At 34.9% G+C, this 23517-nt stretch overlaps 2 protein-coding genes across 2 annotated transcripts; both read left to right on the plus strand.

Annotated features, from left to right (window-relative positions):
* Positions 1 to 1016: 1016 nt before the first annotated feature.
* Positions 1017 to 5764, plus strand: LOC108333197 (E3 SUMO-protein ligase MMS21). Its single transcript, XM_017568569.2, has 7 exons — positions 1017 to 1191; positions 1266 to 1337; positions 1422 to 1532; positions 1638 to 1748; positions 3440 to 3579; positions 5213 to 5298; positions 5380 to 5764. Exons 1-7 carry the CDS (start codon positions 1099 to 1101, stop codon positions 5505 to 5507), a joined length of 741 nt encoding a protein of 246 aa, XP_017424058.1. The 5' UTR covers positions 1017 to 1098; the 3' UTR covers positions 5508 to 5764.
* Positions 5765 to 8644: 2880 nt separating this feature from the next.
* On the plus strand, positions 8645 to 16214 carry LOC108333980 (uncharacterized). Its single transcript, XM_017569522.2, has 6 exons — positions 8645 to 10435; positions 11092 to 11232; positions 11365 to 13114; positions 13382 to 13665; positions 13956 to 14800; positions 14904 to 16214. Exons 1-6 carry the CDS (start codon positions 9110 to 9112, stop codon positions 16087 to 16089), a joined length of 5532 nt encoding a protein of 1843 aa, XP_017425011.2. The 5' UTR covers positions 8645 to 9109; the 3' UTR covers positions 16090 to 16214.
* The last annotated feature ends 7303 nt before the right edge of the window (positions 16215 to 23517 follow it).

The raw sequence follows: 23517 nt of genomic DNA on the forward strand, positions 1-23517 counted from the left end.
CTCTAATAAGAAGTATAGACATTGTTGCAATTGGAAGACTTATTTTAGATGATCCTTCTTGTGCCCCCACAAAAGCTTTGAATGAATCAGAGATATCTGTACCCACACCTATGTTGATTAAAATTAAAACTTGAAATTTCACTTCTCAAATAACAAAAACAATGTTCCCTTCACTATTTACCTCAACAATAAAATTCAACAGTAAAAAAAAAGGTAAAAATGTAGAGTGATGGATTTCTTCTATAAACTCTAACAAAATGACAATTTTGCTCTTAATTTTGCAACTGCAACAATTTAATTTCAGCCGTTAGATAGATCTAACGTTTAATAAGTATGCTGGAGAGAGCATGTTAGCGGAGAGAATCATGCTTCATTATATTATTGGATCTTTTTCTTTCTATGAATAAGTTAGGGACTAAATGAAATGAGACAATGAAAATTATAGAAATAAAAAGTTTCCATTTAATTTTGGCAGAAACTAAAAATAAAATATTTATTTATAAAACACAAACACATTTGAACTTTTCTAATTTCCGTGCGAGTTATTGGGGGAAGCACTAGTTTTGCAGGTAATAAATAAATAGATGGATAAAGTATGTTTTGTTTATTGAATTTTTTTCCTACTCAAATAAAATAATTGAAAATTTCAGTTAAAGAATAATTGAAATTTAATTTTTTATGTTTTTCTATTATTTTAAAATTTGATAAATCTCATATATATATATAATTATAAAAGTAAATAATTTTTTTGATTTCATTATATAGTCTTATTAGTTTTTTTTACTCTAAGTTGTTGTTTGAATTTAAAATAAAATTATTAAGAATTTAAGTATTCCGATATATAATTTATGAATATATTTTTATTTTAATATTATATATATATATATATATATATATATATATATATATATTAACTAATGTATGACTAAACAACTGTATAAAAAATTTCTCAATTGGATATGCATTTTTATTAGATTCTCATTTGATATTTGAATAAAATGTTACGTACTTTATAAATCGCTTTATCAAAGTAACGGTCATAGCCTTGAAGAAACGCTGTGTTTTCTCCCTCCAAAATTCCCTCCATCCCGTCGGAGAATGGCGTCAACTTCCCATGGCAGCGGTGGCGTCTCTGCACGAATGAGGAACGCCGCTTCCACCTTCTGCTCCGACTCTCAGCCGCTTATCGCCGTAACTAATTCTCACCCTTCCCCTTTTCTTCACCGCCTCTCATTGCTCGTCACTAATTTTTTAGGGTTTTTCAGGATATCCGAAAAACCGTGCTTCTGATGAAGGACATCGCAGTTCAATTGGAGAAAGACAACCTCCTTGATAAGGTTTTTCTCTTTTTCACCATTCAACTTCTTTGTGTTTGATGATATTATTTCATCAACTAGAGTGAAATGTGAAGATTATTTCAGGTGAAGGAGCTTGAAGATGCGGTTATTGAGTTAGTCGGGTTATCTGAACTAAGTGTGCAATTTTCATCCGCGGTTCAAGTTTTTGCCAACAGATACCAACCTGGAGAAGAGGTTCTCGAAACTAACACCTTTTGTTTAGTTCCTCTTATTATTAATATTTGCATGCTATTACTTATAATTTGGAATCTAATTATCTTATTCTTGTTCCAATTGCAGTTCACTAATTTTAGTAAGCTGTTTGAGGATGAGCTTTCCGAGTTTAAGGCCAACCAATCTTCAGATCTTCCTAAACATCCTTTAATACGCCAGTTTAAGGAAGCTGTGTGGGTATGTTGCTTTGATTTTGGATAAAATTAACTATCGCGTTTATTTTCTTATTTTTTGTTAGTAATCTATGGACTTCCCTATTTTTATAGTGTAGTATCATTTCTTTTCAAATATCTTCTTCATGCAATGAGTAGTGGTGATTGAATTTAAAGATTGGGAAATCTACCACTCATCAGTGACTAGAGTGTTGTCTTTATTGCTGGCAATGCTAGAGATATGATTGTTGTCTCTAGTAAGAATTTCCATTAATGTAATTTGCAGAATCCTTTGTTTACAATTACAGGAGAGCTAGTGACATGCATTCTAAACCATTCCTTCTATCACACTCTATCATTGGTTAAACTTAATTTGATAGTACAAAATGACGAGTGTATCTTATTAAATAGGAAGTGGAACCTACAAAATTTCATAATTTCCAATAAATTTCGGTCAATAATAAAGAGTATGTTCTAAGCAGCATAATTACTTTGACTGTTGCTGCCATTTCTCTTTGAAATAATATTTTTGTCAACTTTTTCTTGTCAGTGGTGGATCTTGACTACAATTATTTTGAGGAGCCACTAGATACTAGTTAAAATGATCTAATTAACTTACACTATCCGTATATAATTTTATCAGACTTTCAAAAACGCACTAGTGTAAACTAACAGCAAATTATATAAAAGAAAAAATATACCTGCATTTAAATTGCTGGTCTTTGCTCCTTTGAATACTTGAAACTGCCTTTCAGAAAAGGACTGGGAAGTCATCAATGAGAGAATCAGGACTAAACATTTCAGCAATTTCTTTCAACATAAATCACCGTATTATTTGTGAGAACTTTGTCTTCTATCTTATTATGCAGTCTTATTTTGATTATTTTCATTGCTGAAAATGATCTTTTGTAATATATGTAGAAACTGGAAGAGTTAAGATAAAGCAAAATTACTTGTTCACTCAAGTTATGTGTTTGCCTTCCTTGTTCTGTTAAAACTTCACACAATTCAGACATGTTATTCAAATCTGAATAACCAACAAGATCAAGAATAAAAATGTTTCTCAAATCAATCCCCTCTTGTTCTTAAGAATCCGTAGGATAGAATTTATTTACAACTTCTCATATATCATCCGCATTAAATGCTTCATAAACTAAACCAGGTCTAGTGTTTTATAAACATCTCAAGGAGCCAAAGATTCAGCTGACCCACCTCCTCTCTTCTATGCATTTTCACTTTTTTTCTTCTCTCCGCAAAATAGAATGATGGCAAAAACCATCAGCAATTTCCATTTTATGTTTAAGTTAGTGGGAGTCCCATCCCCTATGGTAAAAATATAGTTTAGGGGGCCACTAAAACGTTTTAGGTACAAAACAATTGGCATTCAATTTTTGGAGTGAGCCATGGCTCTCACTGACTCCTTAAATGGTCTGCCAATGCATGAGTGAATAGTTGCGTTCTTTTTTTCTCACACACACACACCAGTATTAATATACTAAGAGTGGGAGGAGAGAGAAGTAAATACTGGTTTCACTTTCCACATTTTAATATGCATTTCAGTTTATAATATTATGCTTCCATGATCCTTTTTAATATTTAAGTTTTGTAATATTATCATAATACTGCCCACTGAGACTTTACTAAGTCCCTTCTGCGAAGTGTTGTTAACTGGATTCCTGTAACAAATCTAATTTGCTTGTTTATATGGATCCTTAGAATGTTCATCATTCGGGCCAGCCAATGCCAGGTGAAGAGCAAGAAGATATTGTAATGACCAGTACGCAGTCTAATATTTTAAATGTTAATTGTCCATTGACTGGAAAGCCTATCACTGAGCTTGTAGAGCCAGTTCGCAGGTAACATGAACCATCCTGTTTCTGTTTTGCTTCTGTGTTTGTAGTTTGAGCTGCAGTTTTTTTTGTTTTTGTTTTAATTAGCGTTTACATAATTTATTTGACTTAATTGTTTTTCCATCACAATTTTATTTCTTGACATATGTGTATATTTGGAATGTATGCGTGTCATTTGCTAGGCAGAATGGGTAATCAGGAAAAAAAAATCCTAGGTATGTGGTGACAAAATTGATTGCAAAATTAAAAATGCTATGTTTGGTAATTCTAGATTTAGTCTAAATTTTCAGAATATTCTTGTTGAAAGGATAACATATCGAGCATGTTAAGCCAGCTATCTGGTGGACTATGGTCTCATCAGGGTCTGTGCTACTGATTTATCCAGGAGATAAATGGGTTGGCTTCAGGTTTAAGGCTGAAGAATCCACATGCAAATCAATAAGAAAGACATGTTTGTCTCATCAGGGTCTGTGCTACTGATTTATCCAGGAGATAAATGGGTTGGCTTCAGGTTTAAGGCTGAAGAATCCACATGCAAATCAATAAGAAAGACATGTTTGTCTCTTTCTAATTATCCATTTGGCTGTGTTTTTTCTTAGCTGTGGCCTGAACACCCAAATAAAATACTGATGTTATAAGAAGAAAAACAATAATTTATCATTGTTACTTTAATATCTGTGTACATGTAATCGAAGACATATTTTTAAACCAATAATGCATGTTATACATTAGGTAGGCTCAGGCTTTATAGGTTTTTTAAAAAGCTTATATACAGCTTGTGTTGTGTTTGTTTGTGTGTATTCTACCACAAAAAAAAAGTAACTTTGAATAAGAAAAGGTATGTATATTAATAATTTGTTTATACTTAGTAAATATTAATCTTATTGATTTATTACTATACACTATTTACCTAACTCTACTTCTCATAGACTTGCCTTACTCTCTTCATCTTCTAGTACAATGATATGTACTCAACAAAATACTAAATTAATAAACAGAAAAGCACTTCAAGGAAAATTTTGATCTAGGAAAAGAAAACAATAAAGTTATAAATGAACTAATTAAGCTGAGCTCATTTTTTTTGGACAAGTCAGTTTCAAGCTTTAATATTATCACTTTGATAAGTTATTAGAGTTTGAGTAGCAATTCTATCACAATTCATGCTTGAGAAACAAGTCTTTGGCTGTGCTTAACTTTTTTACTCGCCGTGAATTAGCATATATATACTCCCCAGAGTTCCTATTTATTTAATCTTCAGCATCACTTGTCCATAAGTATATGTCACATCTCTTTATGTTGGAAGTTCATTACAATTTCTGGAATCATGTAAACATGGAAAAGAAGAATTCAAAATTTAGCTGGCAAGCGTTTTCTCATTCTATTTGATTGTGAATTTAGTGGTGTTAAATAATGCTTCATGAGATGGCTGACCAGCTACATCTTAGATGCCCTTTATGTTAGGGCCAAGGCACGTTATGAGAAACAAAATGGTTATTGATACTACAGCAGACTATTATTGAGAATTGACTGCTAATTTTGTTCTGAACTGTAACAACTGATGGAAAGAACAAATATTGTGATGCTTTATGAAGATGATGATATAATATATGTTACTCATAATTCCCTTTCATTGATGCAGCATGGAGTGTAGGCACATTTACGAAAACAAAGTAATTATGCAATATTTGAAGTCAAATCAACAACGTGGTCGATGCCCAATATCAGGTAGATCATTGTTGTCTTGTCTGAACCATTACATGAATCCTATGCCACCACTGTGTTTCTCTTTAACCGTATCTTTGTCAGGTTGCCCAAGGATATTGCAGGCAGATAAGCTGGTGCAAGATCCGTTGTTACTGATTGAGATCGATGAAATGCGCAAAATGAATAAAGAAACTGAAGTAGAAGATTATACCATGCTCGAAGAGGATTAGTGATTGATCACACCTTCTTCAGTTAGGATTTTCTCTGTATATTTTAAAGTACCTTTGGGCATCCACTTACTCCCTGGTCCATTACTGTGTCAATATTTTGGGCTGTGTACGTTTGATTCCAGGATAATTATAATATCCTAGTTGACCTGCTAGATTGAGACTAGGTTGGTTAATCGAACCGGTTTTAACTTGTAAATTTCCGACACTTGCATGTCTTCTGAAAGTTTTTATGATCATTGTGTTTTTACTTCCTATTACACTTCTTTTCTGAGAACTCACATGAGTAATTTCAAGGACTAAAAGAATTACTTATATTTAAAAAACTAAAGATATTTTTGGCCTAAAATATATCAAGGGACAATAAAAATTAATTTATAGCTAAACAATTTGAACACTGCACAAATGACTTTTGTTGACACAGTGGTTTTGTGGGAGGAACTTCATTATCAAGTGGCGGAGGGTTAAAGTGTATGATTCTTTTTTCTAACTAATTAGTTTTCGAGGGTACGTTTCTCAAGTACTTAAATAATTAGAGGATTTAAATACTTAAAATTATAAAATTTCATATTTTATCTAAAGTTAAGAATTTAAAGCTATAAACTCTTTATTTTTTAGGATGACAAAATGTGTTAGTTTAATTCATTAAGATTGCTTCAATCAAATATATTTGCAAACGAAGTTTTTAATATTTTAAATTATTTAAATGAAATATATTTTTAAATATTTTTCTCATGACAAATTACTTAAAATTTAATTTATAAGTAGGATTTAAATTATTATTTTATTTATTATTTACACACTTAAACCACAAAAATGGTGGGCTATGGAGGATGGGTCAAGGTTGGTTAGTTGACACGATATTTTACTCTAAAGTGTTTTTTTTGTATTTCTTCACATTTTTTTTCCTACATTCCTACATTTAAATAAAATCTCAAAACTATTCTCTCAATTTCAAAAAACTCTATATCTCATCTCATTTTTTCAACGGATTTTAAAATTTGTTGAAAGAATTTTTCTTCAACAAATTTCGAAAGAAATTTTCTTTTTCCATAGATTTCAAAATCTATTAAATTTTTTTTAAACTTTAACGAATTTCGAAATTTATTGAAAATGATTATTTTTGGAACGTAGACGTGCAGAAGAAATGTGAGGGTGTAAAAAAAACACTCTTTACTCTATGTAAGTTTGTTAATAACCCATAAGTACTTAAAATTAGTTAAAATTTTGATTTAAAAATTATTTATTCATCTTTTATATAAGTTTGTTAATAATTCATTGCTACTGAAAGTTTTTTGACACAATTTTAGAAAAATATATGATAAACAATGATACAAGTTATGGTTCAAATTGTTTTTATCAATGTTAGTCACAAAAGTATTTTTAGTCAATATTTATTGAAAAATCAACTAAAAAATAATTCCAATGTAATGATGAGAACTAGAATAATCTTATAGACTTGAATAAATAAAAAATCTCAACCAACACTCGAAAAAAATATATTACTAAAATCTTTTATATTTTAAATTATTAAATATGCTTTAGTAATATAATAGTTTTATATTTGATGATAATTAAAATCCTTTATTAAAAAAATCAAATTTTGTTATCTAAGACATTTAAAAAATAATGCAAATTGAATTTAAAATAACTTAGTTTTAAGTATTTTAATTTTCTTGAAATGATGAAATTCTTTGTTCAAATATATAGCTTTTACACAGAAGTAAACCAGTTATTACATGGAACAAACAATGAATAGTTGTTGAAGCATCCTTGATGAAAGTCTTAAGTATTGGAATATAAGTTTTCGAAGCATTGTTTAATAAAACATAAATTAGGGAGAGTTCGTTAATTTAACTAAAAATTGGCTATAAATAACAGTTTAAATAAATTATTCAATAAACTTTTTTACCTCAACTTAGATAAAATATTTTCTAAACATTTATATTAACCTGTAAATATTTTTATAATTTTTTATTACTTTAATTGCAAACATATATATTATACATACACACACTAAAATACAATTATGTAAATTTTAATTTCTGGGCCTATATATAAAAAAAGTATTAATGACATTTGTAGAAAAATTTAAAATTTGACTTTTGTATCTTGGCATTTTAAAATATTGATTTTAGTTTTCACAGTTTTATTGAAACTTGCAAAATTTCGAACTAAAGTTTGAATACTTTAGAAAAACACAGATTATTTTTTTCAATTAGAAAAGTAAAAAGAATAAAACATTAACTTTTAGTCCAACTAAGGAAAAATATTGTATTTAGAGGAGTAATTTTAACTTTAGATAATATCTAAAAACAAAAATGATTTTTTTAAATATTAAAATTGTGAAAATATGCATATGTAATTCAAATAACAAAGAAACATTATGTATTGTCTATTAAAAAAAAGTTATAAATAGGAAAATGAACTATTTTAAAGATGTGTAGAATATCCAAACATATCACAAAACCAAGTAAAACAAAAGTAGCAAAAAATAGGATTGTGAGTTTTGCTTATTTTGGCAAGTACAAAGGTGTCATAGAGATTTGTTGGGGTTGTTCATCTAACTCCTTTTGATCAATTTAAAGAGTTCAAATGATAAATATATTTATGAAATGTTTTGGTTTTGAATTTGTGAGCCTTCATGGTGTAATAATAAACACCAAATCCAACAGCCTCAATCACTTATAATTTGAATTTGATCTTAAAGATTACTACTATTGGCAATAATAATCTAAAACCTAAAAATGAAGATAAGTAAAAAAAGTGAAAAAATAGGGAAATACTCTCACACCATGCATAGTTGTCCCCACTAAAGTATCCAATACCCAAAATTTTAAATTTTTAAAGAGCCGTTGCCCTTTCAAAATCTTAACATTTCATGCATAACACCGATACCCTCCCAATTTTGCTTTTATATTTGGGTCATGCAAACTTGCATATTGGCGGCAACATTGTGTGGAGAAAAAAGAAATTAAAACAAAATGTCTGAAAAATACACCATCCACACGCATTCCAACTCCTCATCCGGCGCGTGCAACACGTTTTCTTTCCGTTTTATTCAAATCAAGGGTCCTTGTTGCTTCAACCCGCACCTAACATCACGTGTGAATCACGGAACATTCTCGCGCGTGTGAATAGGGATACAAATATCAGAGCCAAAACCCTCTTATTTTTCACTCTCACACGCCCTAGTCTCTCTGTGCACAGAAAACAAATTTCAGAGAAGGAAGCACTGAAAAAACGAAGAGACTCTGGGAACCCCAAATCCCAGAAACTCAGTCTTCGCTGGAAAATGGAGAACAAGCTTTAATCGAACCGAAACCTCGCCCAAGAAGATGCGTCGCTGATTCGATTTCTAGGGTTTCGGTTTCTCTCTCCCCGCCTTGGACCAACTGTGGCAAACGTTGCAACGGCCATGGTTTTCTGCCGAATCGGAGCACATTCGAACACCCAATTGGACGGAGAAGACAATCGGCGAATGCCCATTTGCTAGTTTCCGAGAGAGCCAAAAACGTTTTTTGTTTTTCATTTTCCGTATTTTACATTTTTCGTGTAATTTCTTCTTCTAGTTTTCCGTGTGGCGATTCCTGCGCTTTCTGGTCATGCGATCATCGCCGTCTTCATTGGGTTCGTCGTCTCGATCGGGTTTGCGGCTTCGTAAGAAGCACAAGAGGTTGGATGCAATATGTGAGGAGGAGTACACTCGGAACCATGGTGAGTTGAATGATGATAATGATGGGTTGAATCCCGATGCAGGAGTTCGTCGGAGCTCCCGGGTTCGCCGTGCCCCGGTTCTGCTCGACGCATCTCCCGCTCCGCCGAAGAAGCGACGGAGGCTGCGGAAGGGTGGATTTGATCGTGGCGGGGAGAGTCCTATGAGTTTAGGGCGGGAAAATAGAGGTTCAGGTGGGTCTTGGAGTTCTAGGCTGAGATCAAGGGTTGGCAATGTAAGTTTTAGGGTAAAAGAGGAGGGGGAATCGCCACGTGGGAAGAGAAAGCTTTTTGAGGGTGTGGTGGGAAAGAAGGGTGATGATGAGGTTGGTAAGAAGGAGGAGTTGGAAGGTTTGATGCCGAAAGTGGTTAAGTCGAAAAGACCGGGGAGGATTAAAGCCACGAAGCACGATGAAGGGCATGAAGATGATGTGTCTCATGGGAGTTTGGAGGGGAGTAAGAGTCAGGAAGTGGTGCTTCTGTCGAGTAGTGACGAGGAGAGTGATTCTGAATCGGAAACTGAATTGTCGGGAGAGGATCAGATGTACGAATCAGATGGAAATGCCCCTTCTATGGTAGGAAATGAGGATGGGGATCAGATGACTGATTCGGATGGGAGTGCCCCTCTCATGGTAGAGAATGAGGAGAGGAACTTATCCAACGATTTGCAAATGAAGGAGTGTGGCGATGACATTGAATCGTCGTCTCAGGTGGAACGTGAAGAAAAAGTGGATTATCAGTTAGAGGGTGGGAAGGAAAGTGAAAGTGTTGGTAATGCAGCTGAACAGGTAGATAATGAAGGATTCGTTGGTAAGGAGGTTGATGATGGTGAAAATTTCTTGAAAGATGCCAATGTTGATAAGGAGGATGATGTCAATGAAAATGTCTTGAAAGGTGTAAGTGCTGGCAGGAACGATGAGTTGAAACATGCTTCAAATGACAAGCGTGGTCACCTGCGTATCAAAGAGGGCAGGCGGTGTGGTTTGTGTGGTGGAGGGAGTGATGGTAAGCCTCCAAAAAGGTTAGCTCATGATAATGGTGAAAGCGAGAATGAAGCTTATAGTGGATCGTCATCTTCAGAGGAGACTAACTATGATATCTGGGATGGTTTTGATGATGAACCTGGTTGGCTTGGTCGTCTCTTGGGTCCTATTAATGATTACCATGGTATTACTAGAATATGGGTTCATCTGCACTGTGCTGTATGGAGTCCAGAGGTGCGATTTTAATTTAATAGTTTCTGAAACATGGTCTGCATCATGGAACTGCATATTTATGGAAGATTTCAATAAATAACATCGCAAACTGACTTGCTGATCACAGTGATGTTTTAGGCCTACTTAAATCTTTTTGGCATTAAGAGTCTTTCTCTGATCATTGTTAATGAAACATTATAAGTTCTAAACTGCTAATAGGTAATACATAGTTGTCATGTAAATATGTTCCCCTTTTTCCTTAAGAATATAACTTACATAAGGGATATGAAACAACTATGCCTTTTTACAGTTCTTGGCCCTGGTGTAGGTTAAACACCTACATGCAATATAAGATGATTTTACAGATTTTTACGCTTTTTATAGACTCTATTCTTAAGTTCTACGTGCACCATTTAAATTTAGTCATCTGTCCCAAATGAACAGAGACCTTTGTTTTGACCTGAAATTATAGATTCTATGTTGAGACTTTATAGTAAAATATTAAGGCTGTGTGATTATGTTATCCATCGTAATGTGTAGACATAGCCAACTCACAAACACATACAATTTTTCATTCCTCTTAAATTTTATCAACTTAATTGTTTGATGCTCAGAGTTGTCACAAGCTTGGTCAACTTTTGTGTTGAAGTAAATATATGTTGTGACAAAATTTGCAGGTTTATTTTGCCAACTTTGGATGCTTAAAAAATGTGAGGGCTGCACTTTTCCGAGGAAGGGCATTGAAGTGCACACGCTGTGGGAGGCGAGGGGCCACCACTGGTTGTCGTGTTGATCGTTGTCCAAGAACTTATCACTTGGTTGGTTACGAGTCTCTTGTTAAGAACAATTGAAATATTTTGAACTCCCTTCATTTGGTTATTACAAGCAAGAAAATAATTCTGTTATAACAAAACAATGATCAGAATTAACATTCTGTCTGGGTTTTGCAGCCTTGTGCCAGAGCTAGTGGTTGTATCTTTGACCATCGTAAGTTTCTCATTGCCTGCACAGATCATCGGCATCTTTTCCAATCTCGTGGTAGTAAATATTTAGCCCGGATAAAGAAGTTGAAGGCTAGGAAAATGATGTGGGAGATAAGGAAACGATCAAATGAAGCTTGTAGAAAAGATATTGGAGATGAAGAGAGATGGTTGGAAAATTGTGGAGAGGATGAAGAATTTTTGAAACGTGAGAACAAGAGGCTTCAACGTGATTTATTGAGAATAGCCCCAGTGTACATTGGGGGTTCAGACTCTGCCTGTGAAAATTCATTTCAGGGTTGGGAATCTGTTGCTGGGCTCAGAGATGTCATCCGTTGTATGAAAGAAGTTGTCATTTTACCTCTGTTATATCCTGAGCTATTTGATAATTTAGGGCTTACACCACCAAGAGGTGTTCTTTTGCATGGGCATCCTGGAACGGGGAAAACCTTAGTTGTCCGTGCATTGATAGGTGCATGTGCCCGTGGTGATAAACGAATTGCATATTTTGCCCGGAAAGGTGCAGATTGCTTGGGAAAATATGTTGGTGATGCCGAGCGTCAATTAAGACTATTGTTTCAGGTTGCTGAGAAATGTCAACCTTCTATAATATTCTTTGATGAAATAGATGGTCTAGCACCCCTTCGCACTAGGCAGCAAGACCAGACACATAGTTCTGTTGTGTCAACATTGCTTGCTCTTATGGATGGTCTGAAGTCTAGGGGTTCAGTTGTGGTCATAGGTGCAACAAACCGTCCTGAATCTGTTGACCCAGCGCTTAGGCGCCCTGGTAGGTTTGATCGGGAAATTTATTTCCCATTACCATCAATTGAGGACAGAGCTTCCATTCTCTCACTTCACACTCAAAAGTGGCCAAAACCAATTACCGGATCCTTGCTTGAGTGGATTGCAAGAAAAACACCAGGCTTTGCAGGTGCTGATCTCCAGGCTCTTTGTACCCAAGCAGCTATTAATGCGTTGAAGAGGAATTTTCCATTGCAAGAAGTCTTGTCTTTAGCTGCCCAAGAAAAACATTCTGGTTCTAAGCCAATTCCTCTTCCATCCTTTGCAGTGGAGGAGAGGGACTGGTTAGAGGCTGTTTTTTCTTCCCCACTACCCTGCTCTCGAAGAGATGCTGGAAATGCTGCCAATGATGTAGTATGCTCCCCTCTTCCAATCCAGCTTACTCCTTGTTTATTGCAGCCATTGTGCACTCTTCTTGTATCTCTACATCTTGATGAACGTCTATGGTTACCACTTCCCATATTAAAAGCTGTAACTGTGATAAAGGATGCTACGATTTCTGCTCTGGAAAAAAAGAAAAAGCCTTTTGATCACTGGTGGTTGCATATGGATGAATTTCTTCACGAATACAACACTGTTCATGAGTTAAAGAGACATCTTACTTGTTCTGGTATTTTATCTGAGGTTGATGGCATTTTTGGTTCTAATGATACTGTGGGTGATACTAATGATAGCAAGTTGAGGCTAGAATCCCCCTCAAGGAACCATCTTGGCATGCGTAGTGGTTTATTTGCATTGACCAACAAAGCAGGATTTCGGATACTAATTTCTGGAGATCCTCGATCTGGCCAGAGACATCTTGCATCTTGTCTTCTTCACTGCTTTATTGGAAATATTGAAATACAGAAGATTGATATGGCAACTATTTTACAAGAAGGGCATGGAGAAGTGGTGCAGGGGATTGCACAAATATTAAGTATGTCTCTTTTTTCTAGTTTGGTTGATTTCTGTACTTTTCTTATCACTGTTGGCTAAGTATGATTAACAATAGCTCTGGATATCAAATAAGGTGTTGCCAACATCCTTAGGCTTACAAGATTTTGCATTTTTTATTCTATCCACTGAAAGATGCTAGTGTGAGAGGAGTTGAATTTGTTGGTCTGTACAAAAATACTGGTGCTCATATATTTCATACTTGTAGCACTTCTGGTTTTGATACTCACAATTAATTTCTGTGTGGCAGTGAAATGTGCTAGCAGGCAATCTTGCGTAGTATTCTTGCCAAAAATTGATTTATGGGCTCTGGAGAAACATTTTCAAATCTCTGAAAGGACTGATTCGTGTTTAAAGAGAGGCAAGTCCTACTTCACACCAAACCAAGTTGTTGTGAAGGAAAGAGAGATCAATAATGAGAAAAACTCAACTGAGATGGCGAATGGCCAAGCCATCACAAAGGCTTCATTTGCTTGGATGTCATTTGTTGAGCAGGTGGAATCCATTGGTGTATCCACATCCTTGATGATTCTGGTATGATTTTTTTCTTGCTTTTAATATTAAAAACCTCTACACAATTGGTACTAGGTTTTTGCTCCTTTTGAAGTTAAATGTTGATTTATTCTAGTCTGCTATTTCTTAATTGTCAATTTAGAATATTTTAATATAAAGTCATAGTCATATTAAGTAATTCTTATGGCTTTTAATATTCAGATACAAATATTTTTCCAGCAACATTGTTAGGCAAAATGATACTATTAGCTTGACATTTATAATATTAAATTGTTTAGCAGATCTTTATATTTGTTTTTCATATATTACAGGCTACTTCGGAAGTTCCCTACAAAGAACTTCCTTGCAAAGTAAGAGAATTCTTCAAGAGTTATCAATCTAGAGACAGCCAGTCAACTCCATTGGAGCATACAGTTCCTCGTTTCTCTGTGCAGATTGATGGGAATTTTGACCATGACATGTTGATCAATTTATCTGCACTAGAGCTATTGAGAAATGTAGTTAAGCAGCTGGTTCAATTGATTCATCAGAGATCTCATGCTCATACAGGTAGCCAAAAGGGCCACAGAACCTGTGAATCAATTGAAATTTGTCAAAAAAAGGTATGTCAAAGAAAAGATGGATCAGACAAAAAGAGTGAAATCCAACTCGAGTCCTTTACAAAAGTATCACCAACACCAACCAGCAAGTCATTGAAGGGAAAGTCAACCCTGTTGTTGGCAATATCTACACTTGGTTATCAAATTCTCTTATACCCTCACTTTGCTGAACTTTGTTGGGTCACTTCAAAACTCAAAGAAGGTCCTTGTGCTGATGTAAGTGGACCTTGGAGGGGATGGCCTTTCAATTCTTGTATAATTCGTCCTAATAATTCACACGACAAGGTTGTAGTTTCTTGTAATTCTGGTAGCATTAAAAGCAGAGAAGCATCTGGTCTAGTCAGAGGCTTGATTGCTGTTGGTTTATCAGCTTACAGAGGTGTTTATAGATCAGTTAGGGAAGTTTCCCTGGATGTAAGGAAGGTTCTTGAGGTCTTAATTGAGAAAATCAATACCAAAATTCAAGCTGGGAAAGATAGATATCAATATTTTCGTATTTTATCTCAAGTGGCTTATTTAGAAGACATGGTCAACAACTGGGCTTACTCATTGCTAAGGTATTTCTGCTTTTCCTTTACTATGCGTGGTTGGTAAGGTATTACTGTTTTTCCACGTCAACATTTTGAGTGTCTTGGTCTCTAATAATTCCTTTCATTTTAGTCTGGAGCAGGATTCCCATGAGCATACAACAAAGGTTACACCAGCAAGTGGTGGGTTATTAAACAGTCATCACATTAGTGAAAAACGCCAAGCAGAAGGCGAGGACTGCCATGTTTCTGTTGCTGGAGATGGTCATGATTTGAAGACATTGGAGGAAAGTCATAACGGAATTCCTGCTGAAATGGCGGGGTGTATTGCCTCTAACCAAAATGGTAATTTAGATATTGATTGTGATGATGGAAATGCTAGTTCTGAAGGATCTCTACAGAACCATTATTTTTCTGAAAAGCATATCAACAACTCTGCTGGTGCTGCTATGATTGCAAACCAACCTCTTTATCCGGCTACAAGTCAGGAGAATGGAACACTATTAGTACAACATGAATCTCTGACGGCTAGAAATAATGAAGAGGTGCGTGAAAAACTAGGGATTTCAAATAACTTCAGCAAATCCATGGGCACTCAAACTGTGGTTCTTTCTGCAAACGGAGTTCACACTACTTTGGAACCAGAGAAACAGAATATTGAGATTGGTAACGGTCCTGTCTCTGATCAGCCTCTTATTGTGTCCTCATCCTCGCAAGACACTGGTGCAACATTAAGTGATATCAAATCTGACAAACATGATAATGCTCCTGACAATGATGCCTCTTCAAGTAATGGTAGTGTTCCTGCTGAATCGGGGGTTATATGCTTGTATCAATGTTGCCCCGCATGTCTCCACAGTCTCTATCATTTGACAAAGAAAATGCTTCTTAAAGAGTGGGGGATGAACGGGGACCAGTGGAGTATAGAAGATGTTCATGATGCTGTTGCAACATTATCTGTGGATCTTATTTCAGCAGTTAGAAAAAGCTTTGTGGCTGAAGATTTCAATGCTTCATTAAATAAAACCTCAAGGCATGAAAATCATGAAACATCTCTTGATTGTTGGAACCAGAGAACGTGTAATGCTGAAAACCAAGGCAAGGATTTAGTGCCTGTCGAATGTATTTTTCACTCTGCAAGCGAACATGCAACTGCAATTGAAGATAAGGCACTGAATGATCTTAAATTTCTTTTCAGAGATGGTGTACTTGTTCATATGGACCCTGACAAGGATGTCTCAGTTCACTGTAAATTTCAGAACTTGTGCCTTTGTTCTCTTAGAGAGTTGATAATAATGACAAAGCGACCTTTTGATTAGGCTATTGATTCATACTTCAATTATTTTTGGTGCTGATGCGGCATTTGTATATAACCTTTTTGAGATTCAAATATAGTTTTGACGTGGAAACTACCATCAACTTTCAACTTTCAATTATTTCTCTACAATCTAACCGCCAAAATTTTCTTTTTTAAGAATATTAAGGACTAAATAAGCTTTTAATCTTGAAATTTGTGCTTAAACCTGGTTATAGTCTTTATTAGTAATAACGATATAAAAAGTTATAAATAATAAACTTAGGAATAACCGTTTTGATATAATATTAGTTTTTAAATCTAATCGGTTATTAAATTTACGTGATAAATTTTGTCATCTCTATCAACTTTTCCTTTATCCTTATTATTGACATTATTTAAAGTGTTTTAATTTAAGAAAAATAATGTAACTTTTTTTTGTTGGAAAATATATTAAGACAACACATTTTATCTTTTATATTTATTATTTTGGTACTGTGAACAGTTAAAAAATATTTAAAATTTAGAGCTTAGAGATTAAAGATATGTTAAAAAAAAGTGAAGAATTATATTTTTTTATGTTAAAGTTCAACAATGGATTAATAATTCTGTTATAATTTAGAATACTAGGGATTAAAAAGTAGGGTTAAATATGTTTTTCGTCCATTAAGTATCACACGTTTTAGGATTTAGTCCCTACTCAGAACTTTGATGGTTTTTAGTCCTTAAACTTTTGAAACTCTCAGTTTTAATCCTTCAAACTGAACGGTGTTAAGTTTTAGGGGAGGTGGCAAACGGCGTTGCCATGTGAAAAACCAACTGCCTTCTTCTCTTTCTGCCACGTTGGTTGATTAACTTTGCAAATGAGATTAAGTATGTTAAGTGATTGGCACGTGCTTGATTGAAATCAAATTAACAATTAGGGTTCTTAATTGGGCAATTAGGGTTCTTAATTGGGGAAAAGTTAATTTTTTCAATTGGGAAAAACTATAATTGTTAATTCTCCATAATCCCAATCCCTGTTGCAACCCCAAGAACGTTGGAGTATGAGTTGTGTGTAATGAATAGGTCCTTTCAAGACGCACTGACACAACCTCCTCCTTCTCTTGAAGAGCTTCGGCTTCTTCTGGGGTCAATTCCACTGCAAATCCATCAATCACGTTGCGGTATAAGAAAATAATGCGCCGCGGGTTTTGATCAGATTCCAAACTGGATGGAAGGAGTGAACGGTACCAACCAAGCAAGTCCTTAGACCGAAGAGAATCACCACCCTCATCAGACCTTTCAACGCGAATAATGTAAGTTAGCAAGCTGTTTTGAACATTGATTTCTTTAGTTGGAAGATAATGTTCCTCTATTGCTTTGGCGAATTCTGGATTTTGGTGTGCTGAAGTTGTTAGACATACACTAATCAGCGCGAAAATAAGAGCAAGAACATCAACACGGGGAAGAAGAAGTGGCAGTGGAGGATTCTCCATAATCCCAGTCCCTGTTGCAACCCCAAGAACCCTAATTGTCCAATTAACTTTTCCCCAATTAAGAACCCTAATTGCCCAATTAAGAACTTTAATTGTTAATTTGATTTCAATCAAGCACGTGCCAATCACTTAACATACTTAATCTCATTTGCAAAGTTAATCAACCAACGTGGCAGAAAGAGAAGAAGGCAGTTGGTTTTTCACGTGGCAACGCCGTTTGCCACCTCCCCTAAAACTTAACACCGTTCAATTTGAAGGACTAAAACTCAGAGTTTCAAAAGTTTAAGGACTAAAAACCATCAAAGTTCTGAGTAGGGACTAAATCCTAAAACGTGTGATACTTAAGGGACGAAAAACATATTTAACCCTAAAAAGTATAATAGCTAAATATTGATTAGCTAAATATTGATTTACGTTTCCTAATGATATTCCCAAGAAATAAATGCATTGATATATGTAAAGTCGTTTTTGCAATTGTTCAATGTAGTTAATAACTTACATATTTCATTTCAATATATTTTTGTTACGATCAAATGAAACTATTTTATCGTGGAAATTATTATAATCAATCGTGTCCTTTAATGGTTGTACATCCTATGTTATTCCCATACCTTTGTTGGCATTGCCATTGACTGAGCTAACTCATACTGGTCAAACTCATTTGGACAAAAGATAGTGAGGCTAACTTTCTGAAGATGAAAACATTGTGTTAGTATTACCTAATCCTACCAATAAGTTTGAAGTTTTTGTGATGCATTTAGACAAGATTTACAATGTGTGCTAATATAGGAAGGAAATGTGGTAGCTTATTTTCAACACAACTCAGACAATTTAAAGTCAATTATTTAAACTTAGTTGTAGTTTTTCAAGTCCTAAAAACTGAAGAAATTAAACATGAGACAAAAAATTGTTAAAATTTTTGAAAAAATATGATTTTGACTTATATTATCATTCTATTAAAGAAAATATTTAATTGATGCTTTATCTCATAATCCATAATTACATTTTCTAGGACGATGGTCAACTACGTGAACTCAATATAGGAATTTAAAGACTTCAATTTATACGTGAAAGTTATACCCAAATCAATGATTTTTGTACCATTCAAATACAAAGTGAATTGAGTGGGTGAAAGGAAAGTCACATTAATTAAATTAATTATCACAACTTTATCCCTTTCTTACTTATCTACTTTTAGAATGCGTGGGAAAGATTATTACAAAAATCTAAAGAGATTTCCTTTAAGGTTTGTGATAAGAGGGTAGGAAGATAACTTCGATTAAGTGAGAAAAGATTTACAAACCTAATGAGAATCCAAAGGGTAGATTTGTTTGTTTATATATCTATCTAGGTTGGAAGGCTAATAACCAAGAAATTTAGACAAAATTAGTTTTCTGAATTCTGGTGAAGAAAAGACAAGAGACGAGCATGAAAGGTGGAAGGAAAGAATCACTCTTTCCAATACACACAAAGCATGACAAAATCATTTGATGTAGTCAAGAGTTCTTGATTGAATCACTCAGAACTTAGAAGAATCACTCAAGATCGAGATAAAACTTTAATATTTTTTAATAAAACTCAATTCATTTTCATTTCATCAAAATGGTTCAACTTATATAGAAGCTTAAACCATCAAAATTACAACAAATCATCAATTGCAATTACATTACACTTAAGTTAATAATGATTCCACTAAACTAATGGTTGATTATAACTAGGTAACCAAAAGTCATCCAAAAGCATTCAAATTTGCATCCTTTTGATCTCCCAAAATCTGATGACTAAGTGGCCAAGTGGCCCTTATTACAACTTGAAATAAAACCATAAAATAAAACTTATTTAATTGATTAACCCAAAACATAATTTGGTAAACCAATTTTACAAAGAATTTGGTCATTATTTAAACAAACTAATTTCTTAAAAATGCTAACAAAGTGGCACGTCACCATCATTGGTTGGATTCACATCATTCCTTTCTTCTTCGAGAAGATTCGTCTCGAACTTAGGCTTTATTTTCCCACTAGTTTTATTAAAAGTTTATTATGTCCTTGTAAAGGACTTTATTTTTCAACAACTTGAAACTAATTATCATTCTCCAGGATCAAATATAACTTGAATAAATTTAAATTTGTTCCTTTCTAATGGTTGTAGTTCGTGGAGCTCCTCTCTTGCCAATACCCTCTCACCTTCATATGTAACAACAAATAACAACAAACGTTGTGTTTCATTATCCTCTAAACTTTGTTTTTCACTAACAAACTAGATGCATGATAAAAGACTACGAACAAGCTTCCTTTTCAAACACGGGAGTTGATGTATTTCATTCACATGCTCATCCTTTTGTTCTTCAAAAATGACATCACAAATAGTAGAAAAATATTATTAACAAATAAACTTTTCATGCTCTGTTTCTCCTAGTTCCTTTTCTTTTTCTTCCTTTTATCTTCTTTTTTTTTTCTCTTATTCTTTCTTCACTCCCTTTTGCTTCTTACTATCATATGCGATAGAAATATATCTTTGAAAATAGGGGTTGGTCTTAATCTAAATTTTTTGGATAATAGATGGTTAGAGGGGCCATCGCTAGAAGTAAGAACACCTAGAATATACAACAACTCTCAACATAAGGAAGATACATTAGTAGAGGTGGGAAGGTGGAATGGGGACTTATGAGAATGGAAGTTATCTTAGAAAAGAGAATAGTTTAAATGGGAGAAAGTAAAAGTTTGAGAATAGTTTAAATGGGAGAAAGTACAAGTCACAAACTTGATACAAGAGTTAACTAATGCTAGTCTAGTTAGAAATATGGAAAATAGGTGGGTTTGAAATGATGAGGAAACACATAAATACATAGTAAAATCAACATATAATAAATTTCAGGACTATATTAGAGAGGAAGACCCCAAGTTATTTGAATTACTTTGGAAATTAAATGTCATCCCTTTTGCGTAACATTTTGGATGGAGAGACCTACTTAATAGAGTAGCAACACATGAAAATTTGATTAACAGAAGGGTAATCGTAGGGAACACAATGTGTGCAACTAGTACACAAATAATAAGTCATATGTTCTTCGGTTGTAGGATTGTAGGAAAAATATGGAATAGGTGTTGTATCGGGTGCGAGGTTGAGTCACTAACACCTACACAATTTCTCCTAGAATGTCGTCCGGTAACTGCTCTTCTAGTCTCCTTCTTTGCTCCACCGTTCGGAGGTGTACCTCTCAAAGGTTCTCCGATGCTTAAGTCAGTTGACTATCCGTACGATATTTCAATGTAACAGTAATAAATGTGCAGTAAATTCGAACACCTACATCTTACCTTTGACTTGTATTTATAGTTTTTGGCATGGGCTTGAGATTAGTGAAATCTTAATCATGACTTAATCTCAGCCCAATACCTCTAATTAATATTTTACCTCAAACTTTGCAAAAGGACTTGATTATTGACTTTAGGCTAGACGTTCTACTCTTGACCATCCGGGCTTGTTCTAGGATTTCTGTCACGTTCAATAGCTGCTTGACTTCGTCCCGCTCATCACGACCATTCAATTGGTCTAGTTTAGGGATGGTAATTTTACCCGCGGGCATGGGTATCTGCGGCGAGTAGTTACTATCCGCGGGTATTTACTACCTGCGGGTAACGGATATCGGGTATTTTAATACCCGCTTCTAAACGGGTCGGGTACGGGTAGTATACTACCCGCCCCGCGGGTACTTGTTACCCGCAAAAAATTAAAAAAGTTTAATAATTTATATATCTTTTAATTAAATTTAATTAAAAATAAAATAAAATTATATTTTATTAGGTTAAATTTAATTAAAATTAAAATTTAATATATATTTAATTTATATTATATTATATATTTTTTTTGTAATTTTATTTAAATTTTATTTTAAAAATGTATTAAATATATTTTTTTTTGCTGGTATCCGTGGGTACCCGCGGGTTTTAAAATACCCGCGAATATTTTTTAAACGGGTACCCGCACGGGTAGCGGGTACAATTTTATCCGGCGGGTCGGGTTGCGGGTAGGCACTACCCGTGCCGACCCGCCCCGTTGTCATCCTTAGTCTAGTTAGAGGGTAATAGTACAACCGTCGAGGCCGTACGGTACACAGGCCCCCCAAGCCCTAAGCAACGTAGTTGATGTTGGGCTTTGCTGCCGTGTCTCTTGTTAAGCGAAGGGTTCGTGAAGGCCGACCGGCTCCCTCTGGAGCGTCACTTTAGCGGGAAAACATGTGTCGTGGGTTCGCATTATGTTGTCCTTGGGTAGTGGTAACGTCTCGCGATATGGACCATTGATCATGGTTAATTTCAACGGTGATTATGGCGTGGCAGTTTCCAAGAATTTTCTCTATAAATAGGAGGGGGGTTACCCGTCATTTTCACCATTCTCTTGTATTCATTTCTCCTAGTCGCCCAGTCAAGAATCATTCTTTTTCCCAAGTAACTAAGAATGGCTACCGTGCGTGTCAGTTTGTCGTCAGAGTCGGCAGGTGATAACGGTTGACTATTATCTGTGATTTAATTTTGATACTAAATTAACCCTTTTTGACTTAGAAACTTGCGTAATCTCTCGTTTTGAGTTTAATTGTGTGAATAAGAGAGTTGGGGTTATACTTGATGATTTTTATCACTAATTCCCTTGATTTTGTAGGTTATTGGAATGATTTGGAAGAGGAGTTAAAGTATCAAGGAGTTGGAACCCAGAAAGGACAGAAAAAGCACCAGAAGAGAAGGCTATAGAAGGTCACAAGACGCTTGGTTGCCCTTTTCTGGGGACCTGGGCACAAGTTCTCACGCAACCATGTCTGGTTGCCCTTTTCTAGGGCCCTCAGCGCCAACAATCATGCACCATCGCCTGCTTGCCCCCTGAGGGGCGCTAGACTCCAAGTACCGCAAGGCGTCTGGTTGCCCCTTTCAGGGCCTTCAACGCCACTTCTCTCGCAAGCTCGCCCGATTTCCCTAAGTAAGGGCGCTGAGCGCCAACATGTTGGGTCTTTGGACTTATTTTTTTTATCTATTTAAGGATTTGCACGCCCTAGGGTTCACATCTTTTGATGGCTAAAGCATAGAAACACATGTTTCGTCCCTTTGGAGGGAGATTGAGGATGTGGGAGCTCTCCTCTTCTCTTTCTAGGGTTTTTATCTCATTCTTCCATTTTTCACCAAGGTTCTCCACGACGATGGAGAACTAAACTCATTTTGTTTTTGGGGAAGATGTAACATCTAAACTTTCATGTATTTGAATATGTTCTGAATTAATTTTATGCTTCTTTCATTAATTGTTAGTGATTTTCTCCTTTACTCAATGCTTGTTATGTTTTGATCACTCATAGCATTTTATTTGGCTTTCTTTGTTATTGGGAAATACCTAAAAACCATGATCTGGAGATTTTGACCCAAAAGAAATATTGCCTAGGGATAGGGATAGGATGTTTGGTTCTTTTAAGCTTCTGTTCGTAATGCAGAATTGATTATTAGGGATATAAGGGATTGTGGTCTAATAATTAAGGATAGGCTTTTTATGCCGAGGGATCGGGTTTTAAGTAATTTAGAGAGTGACATTAACAATTTAATGAAGAAGATGAATTCTTATATGCATGAAAGTAAGGATGGTGGAATCTAAACCCCAACAACATAATCATCTCATATCATCCATTCATTCTTGTTTTAGCCTCAATTGATCAACTTGCATTCATATTTACTTTTGTTGCATTTGCATTTAAAAACCAACAAAATAACTTTTTAGTCTTAATTAGTTAAGTAATTACACGATTGTTTAATGTCGTGAGTCTTCTGGGATACGATACTTGGTCTTACCATTTATTATTACTTGATACAATTCGATACACTTGCCAAGGTCATAACAGTAGGTAGAGGTGACGGTGGTGCGGTAGGCGACGATGATCAGTCTTCCTCTCTAAGCTCGGTGTCATCCTCCTATCTTGAGAGGTCTGAGCAAGAGAGGGTTCT

The sequence above is a fragment of the Vigna angularis genome, chromosome 11 (assembly GCF_016808095.1).
Source record: "Vigna angularis cultivar LongXiaoDou No.4 chromosome 11, ASM1680809v1, whole genome shotgun sequence".
NCBI classification, from domain to species: Eukaryota; Viridiplantae; Streptophyta; class Magnoliopsida; order Fabales; family Fabaceae; genus Vigna; species Vigna angularis.

What these genes read in the sequence shown, in the direction of transcription:
- LOC108333197 (XM_017568569.2), top strand. Translation starts at nt 1,099, where the DNA reads ATGGCGTCAACTTCCCATGGCAGCGGTGGCGTCTCTGCACGAATGAGG. An exon ending in AGTTTAAGGAAGCTGTGTGG is followed by an intron (nt 1,749 to 3,439) that starts GTATGTTGCTTT and finishes ATGGATCCTTAG; the next exon opens with AATGTTCATCATTCGGGCCA. An exon ending in CTTGTAGAGCCAGTTCGCAG is followed by an intron (nt 3,580 to 5,212) that starts GTAACATGAACC and finishes TCATTGATGCAG; the next exon opens with CATGGAGTGTAGGCACATTT.
- LOC108333980 (XM_017569522.2), top strand. Translation starts at nt 9,110, where the DNA reads ATGCGATCATCGCCGTCTTCATTGGGTTCGTCGTCTCGATCGGGTTTG. An exon ending in GTGCTGTATGGAGTCCAGAG is followed by an intron (nt 10,436 to 11,091) that starts GTGCGATTTTAA and finishes CAAAATTTGCAG; the next exon opens with GTTTATTTTGCCAACTTTGG. An exon ending in GGGGATTGCACAAATATTAA is followed by an intron (nt 13,115 to 13,381) that starts GTATGTCTCTTT and finishes TCTGTGTGGCAG; the next exon opens with TGAAATGTGCTAGCAGGCAA.